This window comes from Talpa occidentalis, unplaced genomic scaffold, assembly GCF_014898055.3.
Source record: "Talpa occidentalis isolate TD23 unplaced genomic scaffold, MPIMG_talOcc4v2.1 talOcc4.7, whole genome shotgun sequence".
In the NCBI taxonomy this organism is placed as follows: Eukaryota; Metazoa; Chordata; class Mammalia; order Eulipotyphla; family Talpidae; genus Talpa; species Talpa occidentalis.
The window spans coordinates 24,996,850-25,010,965 of NW_023605083.1; the positions used below are offsets into that span (position 1 = coordinate 24,996,850).

Genomic DNA, 14,116 nt, shown 5'->3' on the forward strand with positions numbered 1-14,116 from the left:
ATAATTGGAGTTACTTCTATTTAGTCTGTGCTACTAAATGTTATGCCAGTGCCTTAATTGGTTTTGTTAGAGCAAGCTTGAAGTCTTGGGTATAAAAAGCAATTAAAAATCTTTTGGCATTTTGTATTAATCACTGAAGCATCATAAATTTTTGATCAGTGTGTGACATACATATTTACTGAACACAAGTAGATATGATTTATGTGCATTTAAGTAGAGAATGGCCAAGAAAATGCAAATGTGTTTGAAATTATAGAGAATAGAGCAATTTTACAGTCATTACTACAGTAAGTGTTGAATCCGGTGGGAAATAAAGGCAAATTTATATATACTTCTCATAGGCCTTTCTATTTGAAATTTTCAGCTAAGAGATTTTTTTTTTAAAGATCTATTTATTTATACACACAAGAACTGGGGAACAGGCCAGAGGCACGGGAGGGTGAGAGGATTCACCAGAGACAGAGTGGGGAGCAGAACATGCAGATTGACTGAAATACACTGCTGAGGGGAGCAGCGGGCAAGACAGAAGAGGTCTGTTGCGCCATGTGGGTATCTCCCTGGCCAGCCGGGAATCAAACCCATGCTGCAGAGGCTGTGGGCAGCTTCACAGCACTGCGCTCAACCTGCTGCACCACTGGGGAGACCCATAGTTAAGAGATTTTTTATAAGTGTTTGTATTGTTTTCCAGTGACTCACTATTTTTTTTTTCTACCAAACATGTAAGAATTTGTAGAATCTATCAGTATTTTGCCACAGTACTTCAGTTGTCTTAAGTCTGTGGAAGAATAATAAAGAAACAGGGCCTTAAAAATTCTGGACTTGAACTAAAGTGCTGAAACAAAGCCTTGGTTTATTTGTAATCAAGAATCACCAAATTCATCTTTTTCAGCTATAACATCTACCTGGCCATGAAGTCAGCTATGAAAAAGATCTTCCTTTGCATCCTGACTCATATGACTTGCTCACTGGAGTGTTGTGTTTATATAACCTTGTCACTGTGATTCTAGCTCCATCTGGTCAGATCAGAGGTTGGTCACAGGAGGAAGAGCACCTGTGCATAAAATGTTATTTCTGAGCAAAGTGTCCAGGAAAAAGTTGCAAGGGAAAACCTCCAGGTAGGTTCTTTGCAGACTGACATATAATAGCATTGACTAATATTGGCAGATCATGCCTGCCCTTTCCCAGAGAAGGCTGTTCCTAATAAGAATCTTTACTTTTGATTCATTTACTTCCTACTTCCTTTATGGACAGATAACATAACTGGGTGCAAGCTTCACTTTGACACCTTGATTTTAAATAATATTGAAGGGATTTTTGTGGTTGATCCTACACCCCGGGCTTGTCAGTATATTCTCTGTGTGTTTCGAGGTGAGAGCTGGGGCTCCTAACTATGAGGTGATGATATGAGCTCTTGACTCCTCATGTCTTTCCCAAGACATTCTGATTTCTTCTTATCACTCAGAGGTGGAACCAGATAAATCATATGTCATTCTAGAAACCAGCTACAGACCTTGAAATACACCAAATTCAGGCTGGACATTGTTCTTTCTTGCCAACACTATGCTCATGGTTAAGTATTCTCCATATTTTTTTTTAAAGATTTATTTATTTATTTATACAAGCATTGGGTACAGTCAGAAGTGCAGGAGGGTGAGAGAATTCACCAGAGCCAGAGCAGGGAGCAGAACAGGCAGACTAACAAAGTACACTGCTGAGGGGAGCAGCGGGCGCGGCAGGAGAGGTCTGTGCGCCATGTGGGCCCCTCGCTGGAGGCTGGGGATCGATCTGGGGCCTCAGAGGCTGCGGGCAGCCTAGCAGCCCAGCGCTCAACCGCTGTGCCACCGGGGAGGCCCTTTTGTCCTTATTTTTAAGAAGCAGTTGACAAGAAATAGTTACCTCATTTTTCCACAGACACACTGGAAAAAGAATTAGATTTCTCCATTGCAGGGTCTCTCATTTAGAAACTACCCTGTGTTATTCAGGATCCCAGTCTTGCCATGGAGGAAACTGGCCAAACTCCATCATCTAGTCAGGCTGTGAGCTCTACTTGTCTTTTCCTTTCTCAGCTTTCTAATTATCAGCACAGACAGACCCCAGTGTGGTAAGGCTCAATAAAACCCTCACAGGCCTCAAGTGATGAGTATAAGAAGTAAAAAAAATCTCTGCCGTGGAAGCTAATTGTGTGTTTTTAATTAATTGCTCCAATTAGTCCCACTCTTTTTAGTTATGTTACTCTATAACAATGTCAGCTGGGATGCTTCTGGAAATGGAAATTGCTGTAATGGTCAGGTACTCATCAATTAAAACTCTTACCATGTGCAGTTCTTCATGTTTTCCTGGCAACCCTGGGGAGTATGGCAGGCAGCCTGGATGCAGCCTGAGCACCATGGCGTGAAAGGCATTCATCCATCCCCAACCCTGTGATTTTGACAGTGTTCGAATTTTACTATAGATATAAGTCAGTTATCTAAAATAGCACAAGTAATGATGGGTCATTTTTAAGAACGTAATCCTTCCCTTTTGTTTATTGTTATTAAGAACCTAATCCTTCCCTTTTATTTATCGTTATTTCAATTTTGATAAACATAATTTAAAAAAAGCAGTGGATGGTATGTAGTTGAGGGTTTGGAGGGAAATGACTTTAAAATTTCAGCCAAGCACTGTAGAAGCATCCTGATCACAATGATATCAATATCTGTGATTAGCATAAGTTTTGTTTATTTCTTAGGCAAAGTTTCTTTAGGATCACAAGTAAGAAATATGAGATGAGGCTAGTTTTACTTACATATCAGGGACTCATAAAACTTTTGTTCTCAAATATTCAGCCCTTTCTTCTGTGGTCTAAAATTTTATTGTATAATAAAATTTGCTTTCAAATAGAGCCAGCAGTATGACAGTGATTATATGCTTATGTAATAACTAGAATTTTTTCCACCATTGTCTAATTTTTAAACTTGTGAACTTTCACAAGATGTATAAATATATATAACTAAACAGAAATATGGCTTTACATATATATATATATACATATATTTTGAATGCTTCATCATGAAATGAATATCCAGTCAGCACCCACAGAAGTCCCTTCATGTCTCCTCCCAACCCTACCTTCATCCTCCTAAAGGGAACCACTGAAGAAATCATTCAGCTTTCATATTTGTTTTGCAAAGATGACTGCGGCTACATTCCTTCTATGATAACAATTTTCTTTTTAATCTAGTTGGATTTTAAAATTTTCTCTTTGTATTTGTATTTCAGCAGTTTAACCTAAATGAGCTTTTATTTATTTTTCCTACTGGAGGTCATAGGACTTCTTGAATCCAAATTTGCTGTTTTTCATCATTTTAGAATATTCTCTGTTGTTGCCTCTTCAACTATTGCTTTGGTCTCTTTACGGTTCCAGAAGAATGCTTGAGCTTCACATTGTTTTCCTTACCCTCTTGTCCTATTTTAAGAATACTTTCCAACTTTTTGTCTTTTTATACTTGAATTTCAATATTCCTTTCTTACATGGCTGCTGGTGCTAGTTTATTAAGTTTCCCTTCAGCTATGCATCGATTGTTCTAAACTGATTCACTGAGATTTTAATTTTGGTTATTGCTTCTTTCAATTCTAGACTTTCTTAGTTCTTAATCTGATATATTCATAAATAAATAATTTCTATTCTATGCTGAATTCACAATCAGGCTTTTTCTTTCCTTGAAAGAGTGAGTTTGGCTTTTTTCTATATTTGCTACATTTCAGTGCTATTCATGACATATAAGCTCTGGTGAGGGTCAGAGAGGTGATTCAGTGTTTCCCTGGGCAGGGTATTCACTGTGTTCTAGTGTGCTGGCAGCAAAGAAGTCAGCTATGATCTCTTCAGATTGATTCGTAGACTTTTTTTTTATTATGAAAAATGGACAATGTGTAATAAAGTAGAGGAAAAGGTATATGCGCCCACAAGAGTATATCACCCAGTTTCAACAATTATCAACATTAAGCAATCATAGTTACTTATTTTTAAAATAGAGGTAACATTGTTTTACAATGCTATATATGATTCAGAAATAATAGTGTCACACCCCTTGAGATGTGTGTGACCACACCACATGTACCACCAAGGTACCCATAGTCCTCATCTCTCTCTGTTGACCATAGTTATTTTAAAATTCACTCCTAAAAAGTTAATGTCTGGGTAGTCCATGCAGCTACTTTGATTGTCCGTTTATTCTGCTATCCCTTGTACTTATCTTATTATTTTATTGTGTTTTGGAAGCTGTGTTGAAAAATCACATCTTCGATAATTTCTGTCTGTAGGGACGTTTCTGTTTTTTTTGTTTTTTCTACATGCCTGTACTTCTTGCATCTGGCATCAACTTAATCCAATTCATGGTTAAAAATGATTCAAAGCTGAGCTAAAGTTACTGCAAGAATTAGTTTACTTTTGGTTCAAACTGTTAGGGTCCGTGGCCTAAGCTCTTACAACTACAGGACTACATTTGTGACTTTCTTCTCAGGACACAACCAAAATACTGCTCAACATTTTGAATTGGCAAATGCTGCCAGAGGGGAAATCCAAACATCATTCCTTTACTATAGTGTTAACTCTCCCATGCCGCCAAGGAGAATATATATCTGTACGGGGTTGTTCATGTTTGTGTGTGCATGTGTACGTGTGTGTGTACCTTAGCTATCCTCAGCAGGTGGTCTGGTCCAAATCTCTAGGTCTACTATTACTAGAACAAAAACCATATTCAACACATCTCTCAAACAATGTGTCATTCTGCAATCTTTTATACTAATCATTTTAAAAGGGAAAAATGAATTGTATATGATAATTCATTGCATATGGATTAACTGATTTCTGTATTTGCCAGTAAGAATTTATTTTCTGTAAATTGCATTTTCCCTCTAAGGTCCATCCCTTACTCCTTTGTTCTCTGATTTGAATCATGGTCTCTCAATCTTTGACTTCCGATGTGACCAAAAGGAGGCACTGAAGGTTGAGTCTGGCAGAGAAGTTAGGGTTTTCTGACCTCTGTCATTGCTTCTGTGTTTGTCTCTGGTAGTGAGGCTGTCTGTTGCATGGTTACGCGTCTTCCCGGGAGATTTTGGCTTTGGTCTGGGGTAACACACTGCTTCCTGTGGTCTTATCCACCTCTAAGAGCAGTAGAGACTTCCTACTGTGGCTAACTTGTAGATGCCTTATTCCACTTTCCATCTCAATCCTTATATACTGTGTAATCAACTCTGCTAAATTCCCACAATGTAATAATTCCCATTATTTTAATGACTGGGGCAATTACTTCCTCTGACTCTAGGGCTTTAGTGTAGTATGAAATATGTAATGCACTGTCCTTGTCCTCAGGGGAAGTAAGATCTTGACAAGGCTAAAAGACAGCTATACATGAAGAAATGTCAGATGACCAAGGGTTGAGGGTCAACCTTAATGATTTACACAAGAAAGCCAGAGTGACTCAAGCAAGGGAGAAATCCCTGGAATCTTCATGAACTTTTGTCAAGGTAAGGATGGCTCTAAGGGAGTGTGGCAGTATGAAATAGTAAACATTGTAGGTGGAATGTAGGATCAAAGAGTTGAGACATGAAGTTTCTGGAAAACAAAATTCCTGTTCAACCTTCATGGAAAAATAGCTTTTGAAATTATCTAGTCAAACTGATGGCATCTATGAATAACTTGGTGATTCTTGTGCATGGTTTGAATATTTTAAATCTTTGAAAAACCTTTTAAAATTGATAAGATGGTATTTTCAGTCTCATTTTGTATGTTTGGTCTTACTAGTCCATAGACTTGAGCTTCACTAGAAATTGTCCTGTCATTCACTGCAAACAAGCTCTGTCATTGCTGGTGCTACCAACAGACAACCGATTGAAACCATAGCAATAAACGATAGTCTAAAAGCCTTAGAGCAAATACATCTTTTTTCAGTGAGTAAGGTTCATTATGGGTGCATGCAAGATGCTCTTTGTAAGTCAAGATGTCACTTTAATTTTGGGTGATTTGAGGTATCTGAAATAAGTCAGAAAATGGAAAGTATAGTGTGAAACCAATGACTTGAGTGTGGACTGTTACTCTTAGCTTGTTTTTATCATATGCTCCCACCCAAGGCAGGGGGATCAGCAAGCCTCTCTGTTTGGTGTAGATTTAAGTTGTCTTCATGCAGTTTGTGGAAATAACATTGAATTTGGAGTCACATCTGAGTTAGAGGAATCTTGATCTTTTTTGGCTGTTTGATATTATGGTGAAGAAATTTCCTTCTTGAGTTTTGCCTTTTTCACCTATACATTAGGAAGAGAAAGGCAATCTCTTAGGAGATTGTTGCAATTATTTAGGTGAAAGTGCTTGGTAAACTGTCTTACAAATATAGTTGTCTCTTGCACAAACACTGTTAGCTGTCCTGCAACATCTGAACTCTTCTGGCTGGCCAGGCTTTAACCTTTGCTGGGGGAGAGGGGTCGGGGGGCACCTACTTGCATTTCCACGTGGGAACTTGTGCTCAGAACTTGGGAGACTCACATCACTTTCTTTCTGGCTTTTCTTCATTTTTTATTTTTCAATTGCCACTCCTAAAATTCTGGCACCTGGCCCATAGAATATTTGTATTCATTGTACACGTTACCCACATGACATGCTTGGCTCTGCTCCAAAGGTGGAAGTTGAAATAAGTAAATGGTCTCTTTATTTGCTTTTTAGCTAAGCTCTGTTTCCTGTCCTATCTTACATCCTGAAGTCCTCATAATATATACATGGCATGAAATGTACTCAAAATAACAAGTCATTGCAGTGTGCATTCCTCTGCAGCCCCCCTCCCCTGTGGATCTTATTAGCAGTTGATAATCTTAAAATTTCATCTCTTAAGCGGACTCCTCATCAGGTATTCCTGACCCCATTTTGTTAAGCATTTTGTTAACTCATTGTTAAATCATCTGCTAAAAATCCTCGAAGAAACAGCTTAGGGATCTCCCTGTTAGAATTTAGCTTTATGTACCCAAGTGTGGTGATAAGCCACATTATTTACTCCGGGATAGTAGTCTTTTGTTGTTTATGTTTATGTTGTCACGCAGCCACAGTAAAATATGTTTGACATGAACTGAATGCTAATTACTTTTATTATTCCAGAAGTTTCATTAGCAGCAGTCCTCCTTTGCCCCCCAATACTCTCAAACTTCCAAACATCTAAAAATGTCATCTCAGTTGTATCCCTGAAGACAAAATAAGTGCTAGCATACACATTTTCTGTTTGCTTCTCCACCTCACCCCCACCCCAGCCCTACAAAGTCATTCAACCATTCACACCCAAAATGCTGATAATCAGAAAGAACATATCATCCTGATTTCTCAAAGGGAACTCTTTCTTGTCTCGTTGAATTTAAGTCTTCTCTTAAACAGATGTGAGGCCAGTTGAAAATTTTTTTCCCTTCTTAAATTAACACACACATACACACACACCCCCAAATTGCAGTCTTTATTTTTTACTTTGTTAACCAATTTTCAATTATTAGAAGCCTGGAAAACAAATGTTAATACCAAACTTCTGAAATTAAACCTTAAAGCTGAAGTATACAATGAAACACTTGAGCAGTCAAAATAAATGAAATAACACCCTTGGATCACGCTCAAACTTTTATTTTGAGCAAAAAATGATCTCGCAGTTCACGGCAGATTAGAAGCAGTGAATCAGAAATAGAGATGTCATTGCCCTGTATCGTAGTCAGCTCAGCCTGCATGACAAAATACCAGAGTGTGTGACTTCAACAAGACATTTATTCCTCATGATTCTGGAAGCTGAGAAGTCCAGCATAAAGGTGCCAACCTATTCTCCTTTTCTAGCCTCTTCTGGCTCGCAGACAGCCACCTTCTCATGAGCACATGAGGACCGAGAAAGAGCAAGCACTTCCTGGTTGTCTTCTCTTACAAGGACACTAATACCAGCACAAGGGACCTAGGCCCTAGTACCTAAACCTGCTCACCTCCCAAAAGCTCCCATCTCCAGTTATATTTGGATCATATTCAGGGATAAGGTTTCAACATGTGAATGTTAATGGTACAAACTTAAGTCCATGCCATAGCACCATGCTAAAGTCAGATATACCAGCAGCAGGCAAAAGAGAAAATTGATCCTTGATAGGGAGGATCAGGGAAAAATTATTCTAACATTTTATTTATTTTATTTTTTGTATAAAACATTTAATTTATTTGTTTGGGTTTTTTTGGGAATTTGATGCATCATCAGTGTATTACAACTGAGCCATTAATCTTGTAGCTTCATCAACATTAACTGGTCCATTTTCATGACACTGCTGAGGAGTCAGCTGTTTCTGCAGAGGTTCAAGAGAAAGGCCTTTTGAGAAATGTAGAAGTTCCTTTTGTATATCTACAAAAGCTTTATTCACTCTATTAACTTTTTCATTATTCACAATGTTTATCTTCTTCAGATTAGTCATAACTGGTTTTGCTTTGTTTTTAGCCCTAAAGTTTTTCTGGCTGGCTATGTGAAATACATTCCTGGACTTAGGTCCTCTTAGTTTGTTCTTGGCCATTGTCAGACCTTGGGTAGCCTCGTGCGGCCGCTCAAGTTCCAGGAGATGCCATCTGCACACCCAGGATATAGGCTAACATTTTATTTTTAAGAGACATCATTGAGTTCAGGGACAGGCCACTCTGTGAGGTGTTGTTGTTTCCTGAGAGTATCATTATTATTAATATCCAGGACGATAGTCTGATTCATTAAGAAAAGGGGTGAAGTATCTTCTGTGCTCTCTATTGAAGGGGACAGGGAAGAGCGTAATCTGTTTTAGAATTATTTTTGTCAATGTGCTTAAAAAATTGGTGAGCCCGTGTGTTGCAATCAGTCATGTGAAATATTCATTTATGTGGAACAGTTTGTTTTCCAAGACCTGGTAAATCTCATGCATTCAAACACTTGATAAGTGTTTTTTAGGGTCAGTCAGTAGGATACCATTTTCAAAGAACAATTTTCTTTGAAGCTGAATTATTCAAGAGCTAACAAAATTTGGTGTTGATATTTTGGTCGTTGAAAACCATCCATCATGTTCTTCACTACCTGTCCCCAAGGTTGAAAAAAATTTATCAAAAGTGCTGCCTTGTCTGAGCATATCCATGAATGACAAGTCTTATTGCCCTGTAATTTAAAGATAATGATATAGACTGGGAGTTCAGTAAGAAAGAGGACTTGTGTTTGACCACAGTTCTTTCCTGATTTGTCTGTCCTTTTGGCCTTAGTGCCCTCTAGGTTCTTAATAGCCATGTGCTAGACTGCTGGGATCACAATAGCCAGATTTCCCCTTTAACTGCCTGTTGTACTTACCAAGCAGTCGGCATTCATCTCCACAATGAGGCTTATCTTGCCAAAAGTCTAGGATACTTAAAGTCAGTTGGCTGTGATTCCCAATAACAAGCCCTACAATAAAGATGACTTTGCCAATGGGATCAGGATAATTGACATCTCTTGGCAAAGGCTCCCACATTCTGGATGATGTTTGGAAAGGCAGAATCAAATTCTGCCTACAGTGATTCTCTCTTCATATATATTTTCATAACTGAGACACTGCTGTTTGACTTAACACAACCCTTCTTTAACTATAGTAAGCCTTTGGGGTCTGGGCTCACCCTGCTGGCGGTGTTACCAGGCTGTTTTGTGAAGGTGACACGGCAGACCTGGCGTAGGAGCCATTATGTCCTGATTTTATACTTTATGCCCAGGTGTAATCTTACTCTCAGATTCGTGTTCTTGAGTATGATGCCTCGATAGGTCCTTGAATGATGCTGTTTCATCCATCGTTATTTTGTTATACTGTTGATGAGAAAAGAAATCCTGGCTTACATTGAAAGAAATTATTCAAGGACCTGTTTTGTTATACAGTAAGTCCTCACATAATGTGGGTTTTGGATGCTGGGATCTTAAGTGAAACAATATATAATGAAAGCAGCGTCAATTAATCAATCGGTTTTGTTCACCTCAGCATAGGTCAGGATTTTTTCCTACTTGCCATCATAAGAAAATGATATTGATTGAAATGATGTTATTCAGCGATGACCTGTGATATATCATTTCACTAAAAGCAGCGGTTTCCAAGAACCTATTGAGGATGTTAAGTGAGGTCTTACTGTCCTCCCAAATCAATATGTACTGAATAACACTACCGGTACTTCATCTTGTTTCCATGTTGAACCTAATAGCAAATCCTAGTGGCTCCACCTAAAACTATCCTGATTCTACCTACTTCTTCCCACCTCCTCTAGTTACATAGACCTTTACTCTTACTTACCTAGACAATGCCATGGTCTCCTAACCAGTCTCCCTACTTCCTGTCTTGTTTATTGGTCTTTTTCAACCTAGCAGCCAGAGCGATCCCTTATCACACTCTCCTCTGCTCAAACCATTCAGCTGTTTCCAATAAGAGAACAAAATCCAAATGCTCATTCATTGGATCTGAGGTCCTATTTGATAGAATCTACTTACTTGACCTCATCTTCTACCGTCACCCCCTAGTTTACTCTGCTTCACTAACATTGGCCTCTGTATGCTTCCTGCAACACAAGGCCACTTCCTGCCTAAGGGCTTCTGCACCTGTTGTACCCTGGGTGTGGGGAGGGCTGTTCTCTCCCTGGGATGTGTGCGTGCCTCACTCCCTTGTTTCAGGTCTAAACACTGTCTTCTCATTGGAGAAACTTTCCTTGACACCCTCTCTAAATAAGAGTCTTCTGTCCCTATAGTGTTATTTCCCCATCTCTTCCTGTCCTGTTCATTTATTTACTATTTTTTTCATTCTTCTCCCCCAATGAAAATATAAGCTCCACCAGGGTTTGTTAGCAGCTAATATCTCCAGATCACGAAACAGTACCTGGCTCCAGGTATGCCCTCAGCAAATATTTGTTTTCTAGTCATTGGAATGATTCCTTATCTTATTGAATTCTCACAACACTTCTTTTAGGGGTTTGGTGCTGCATCCTGATTTTAAAATGAACTGAAAAAGCAGGCTCAGAAACTTGCTCAGAGAATGTAACTACTATCGAGGTGTGTTTTGAATTTTTTCCCCATGACGCTGCAGTGTCTACTGTATCATACTTTTAACATTATAGAGTGAAGTGGGATGCACAGCAGTGTGAGTGGGTGTGGGGGAGGTGGCATTCTAGGACTTGGCCAGTGATTTCAATGGCAGGATGCAGTCATTAGGTAAATACTGATTTTACAGCTGGTAATGAAATCTCTTAAGAAACTAAGTTGTAGCCACATAGCTATCAATCAAGACTCCTCACTGTGGAGGATATGGAATTTAGTTTCCTGTTTTTTTGGCATTCTGTTTTGGATTAATAGGTCAAAACTTGCAGATTAGTCATTGGGTTTCAGCAGTTATTACTTATTTCCACCCCAGCCTCCTCCTTGCAGATAACTGTAGCAGGAACTGGAACATATGTAGTTTGGGGTCCAGAGCCAGAAAATAGGAAATTAATCAGAATCATTCATTCAAGTATCAGAGTCAAATAACCTGTTACAGGTCCAAGACACAAACTGTTAGGCATTACATTTTCAGAAATCTCTCTTTTTTTTAAAGATTTATTTATTTTTATACAAGAGCTGGGGTACAGGCCAGAGGCGCAGGAGGGTAAGAGGATTCACCAGAGACAAAGCGGGGAGCAGCACAGACAGACAGCTGAAATACACTGCTGAGGGGAGCAATGGGCACGACAGGAGAGGTCTGCCACGCCATGTGGGAATCTCCCTGGCCAGCAATGAACCCGCGCTGCAGAGGCTGTGGACAGCTTCACAGCGCTGCACTCAACCGGCTGCACCACCAGGGAGGCCCAACTTTTCAGAAATTTCCACAGTAGTCTTATTGATGGATTCCTGGACCATCAGAGGGATGCCTGACTGGTGGTAGATAATAAGGTGATTAACCTGAAGACTATCCCATACTTGCCTCCTAGACAGGGCAAAGGCAAGGTCAGCAGCGGACAGGCTGCCCTGCAGGTGTGTGCCTGTTGAGTACACTGCCCCAGCAATGGGAAGCCAAGAGGGGTCTAGGAGAGGTGCTGCTGTATGTTTCAGGAGATTGTCTCTGTATGGACATGGACGATGCTGATGGTCTCACAGGGTGATGCTATTTAGTTTTGTTTATATGCAAATGAAATGCAAAAGACCACTAGCTCTCTGTTTTAACTTAAACAACCACAAACACAAGTCTTTTGAAACTCCAGGAAATGTGTGGTTATATGTGGATTATTAAAAAGTAAGAGCACAACAGGTTTAGCGTGAGTCAGCATATGGGGCTATTGCTTAAGCAAATGTGAATCAGGAACTTGAAAACAGCAACCTAGCGTGAGGTTCTTTTTCCTGCGTACATCATTTTACCATATTTTTGGAACACTTATTATATGCCAGGTAATGTGTCATATGTTGGCAATGTACAAAGAGAAGATCCGGCCACTTCCCAAGCGCCTCAGGATGCACTGACTTCTCTCTGGCTACTTCTAAACTCATGTCTCCCTGTTTCTTGCAGTTTCCAGGAAGGGAAATAAAAATTTTGAAACAGATGAAAAAGAAATGGATTCTTTTGGATTAGTCTGAAGGTGATTTAATTGTCAATTAGGAGAAAAATACAAAAAGCATTCCTGTAGTTCATCTCCTTCACACTTAATTGGGAGATCTATGCAACAAGAGAGAAGATATGAAGGTCAAGTAATTGTAAAGACATTAATTCAGGGAAAATATATTGTATATATTATGAATATCTTAGGGATGTATGTATACATTTACATATTTGTGTCCTCCCGAAATCGTATGTTGAAGTTCTGATTCCTTGCAGCTCAGAATGTGATTGCATTTGGAGTCAGGGCCTTTAAGTTGTAATTAACTGTGATGAGCTCACTGGGTGGGGTGCTGAGGACAAGTGACTCTATTAGAAGAGATGCTTAGGACACAGGCAGGCGCAGAGGGAAACCCATGTGAACACAAAGGGAGAAGATGGCCATCTGCAAACCAGAGAGAGCTCTCCAAAGAAAGCAGCCCTGCAAACACTCTGATCTCAGATTTCTAGCTGCCAGAACCATAAGAAAATGCATTGCTATTGTATAAGTGACTCATTCTGTGGCCCCCTGCTATGTGGCAGTCCTCGCAAAGTAATACAAACACACATATGCAGAGAAAAGACTCCAGCCCTAAAGAGTTCAGGTGCTAGATCATGCTGAGTTTACTAAACTCAATGGTAGCATGAGAAATAATCCTGACTGCTTGCTCTTAACTACATGCATGTTAAATGCTTTATGTCTCTGCTACTTCATTCATTCAATAAACCCCAAATTTCCTACTATATACCAGGCACTGAACAAAATGCAGAAAATATAAGAATATTTGGTAGGGCCAACCCTGGAGGCACAGGCAGCTGAGTGCCACGCTATGAAGCTGTCCGCAGCCTCTGCAGCACCAGTTTGATCCCGGCCAGCCAACGAGGGTCCCACATGGCGTGGCAGACCTCTCCTGTCGTGTCCATTGCTCCCCTCAGCAGTGTACTTCTTCGTCAGTCTGGCTGTAGTCTGCCTGTTCTGTTCCCCACTCTGTCTCTGGTGAATCCTCTCACCCTCCCACACATCTGGCCTGTACCCTGGTTCTTGTATAAAATAAATAAATAAATCTTTAAAAAAAAAGAGAGAGAATATTTGGTACAAAAACTGCCCTCAAGCGACCAGTCACAGGTGGCTATTGCAGTGGTGTGAGGTGTCGTGGGGAACACGGGGCAGGGCACCTCACCTAGGAGAGTGATGGCTCTAAGTCTCTGTCCACCATCACTGGATGGCACTTGGCATTTTCATTATGCCAAGTGCATATGAAATGCATTTTCATATGCATTTCTCCTATTTTAAAATCATCCTTTTTATTGCTCTTCTCTATTTTTTTCCCTCTTTTCCTAAGTGACTAAGTATTGGGTATCAACACAGGATTTGTAATAATTCAGTTAGGTTCCCAGGAAGTCATTCAGACAACATGATGTAGTAAATCAGACTTTGTGTTAACTCTGACCTGGAGTGTTATCATCTCTGTGACTCAATTCCAGAAGAGAGCACCACCTCCTGTGACCTCTTCCCCTGTATTTCAGA

The 14,116-nt window shown here is 39.8% G+C and overlaps 1 protein-coding gene and 1 long non-coding RNA gene across 8 annotated transcripts in view; one reads left to right on the forward strand and one right to left on the reverse strand.

Annotated features, from left to right (window-relative positions):
* LOC119230583 (uncharacterized) overlaps positions 1 to 14,116 on the forward strand; it is a 230,447-nt gene that overhangs the window by 68,829 nt on the left and 147,502 nt on the right. For 3 of the 7 annotated variants that reach the window (XR_008549579.1, XR_008549574.1, XR_008549576.1), the window contains exons 1-2: positions 896 to 1,115; positions 5,351 to 5,505. The exons of 3 other annotated variants lie outside the window; for them this stretch is intronic. This is a non-coding gene — a long non-coding RNA (uncharacterized LOC119230583). Of the gene's footprint in view, positions 1 to 895; positions 1,116 to 5,350; positions 5,506 to 14,116 lie in introns of those variants that run through there. One more of the 7 variants, XR_008549575.1, reaches the window with a different exon arrangement.
* On the reverse strand, positions 8,176 to 8,578 carry LOC119230582 (ribosomal biogenesis factor-like). The gene has a single exon (XM_037491853.2). The coding sequence runs from the start codon at positions 8,539 to 8,541 to the stop codon at positions 8,239 to 8,241; it is 303 nt and encodes a 100-aa protein (XP_037347750.1). The 5' UTR covers positions 8,542 to 8,578; the 3' UTR covers positions 8,176 to 8,238.

Bases quoted from the DNA above. Each gene is read 5' to 3' on its own strand.
- LOC119230582 (XM_037491853.2), bottom strand. From the start codon at position 8,541: ATGGCCAAGAACAAACTAAGAGGACCTAAGTCCAGGAATGTATTTCAC.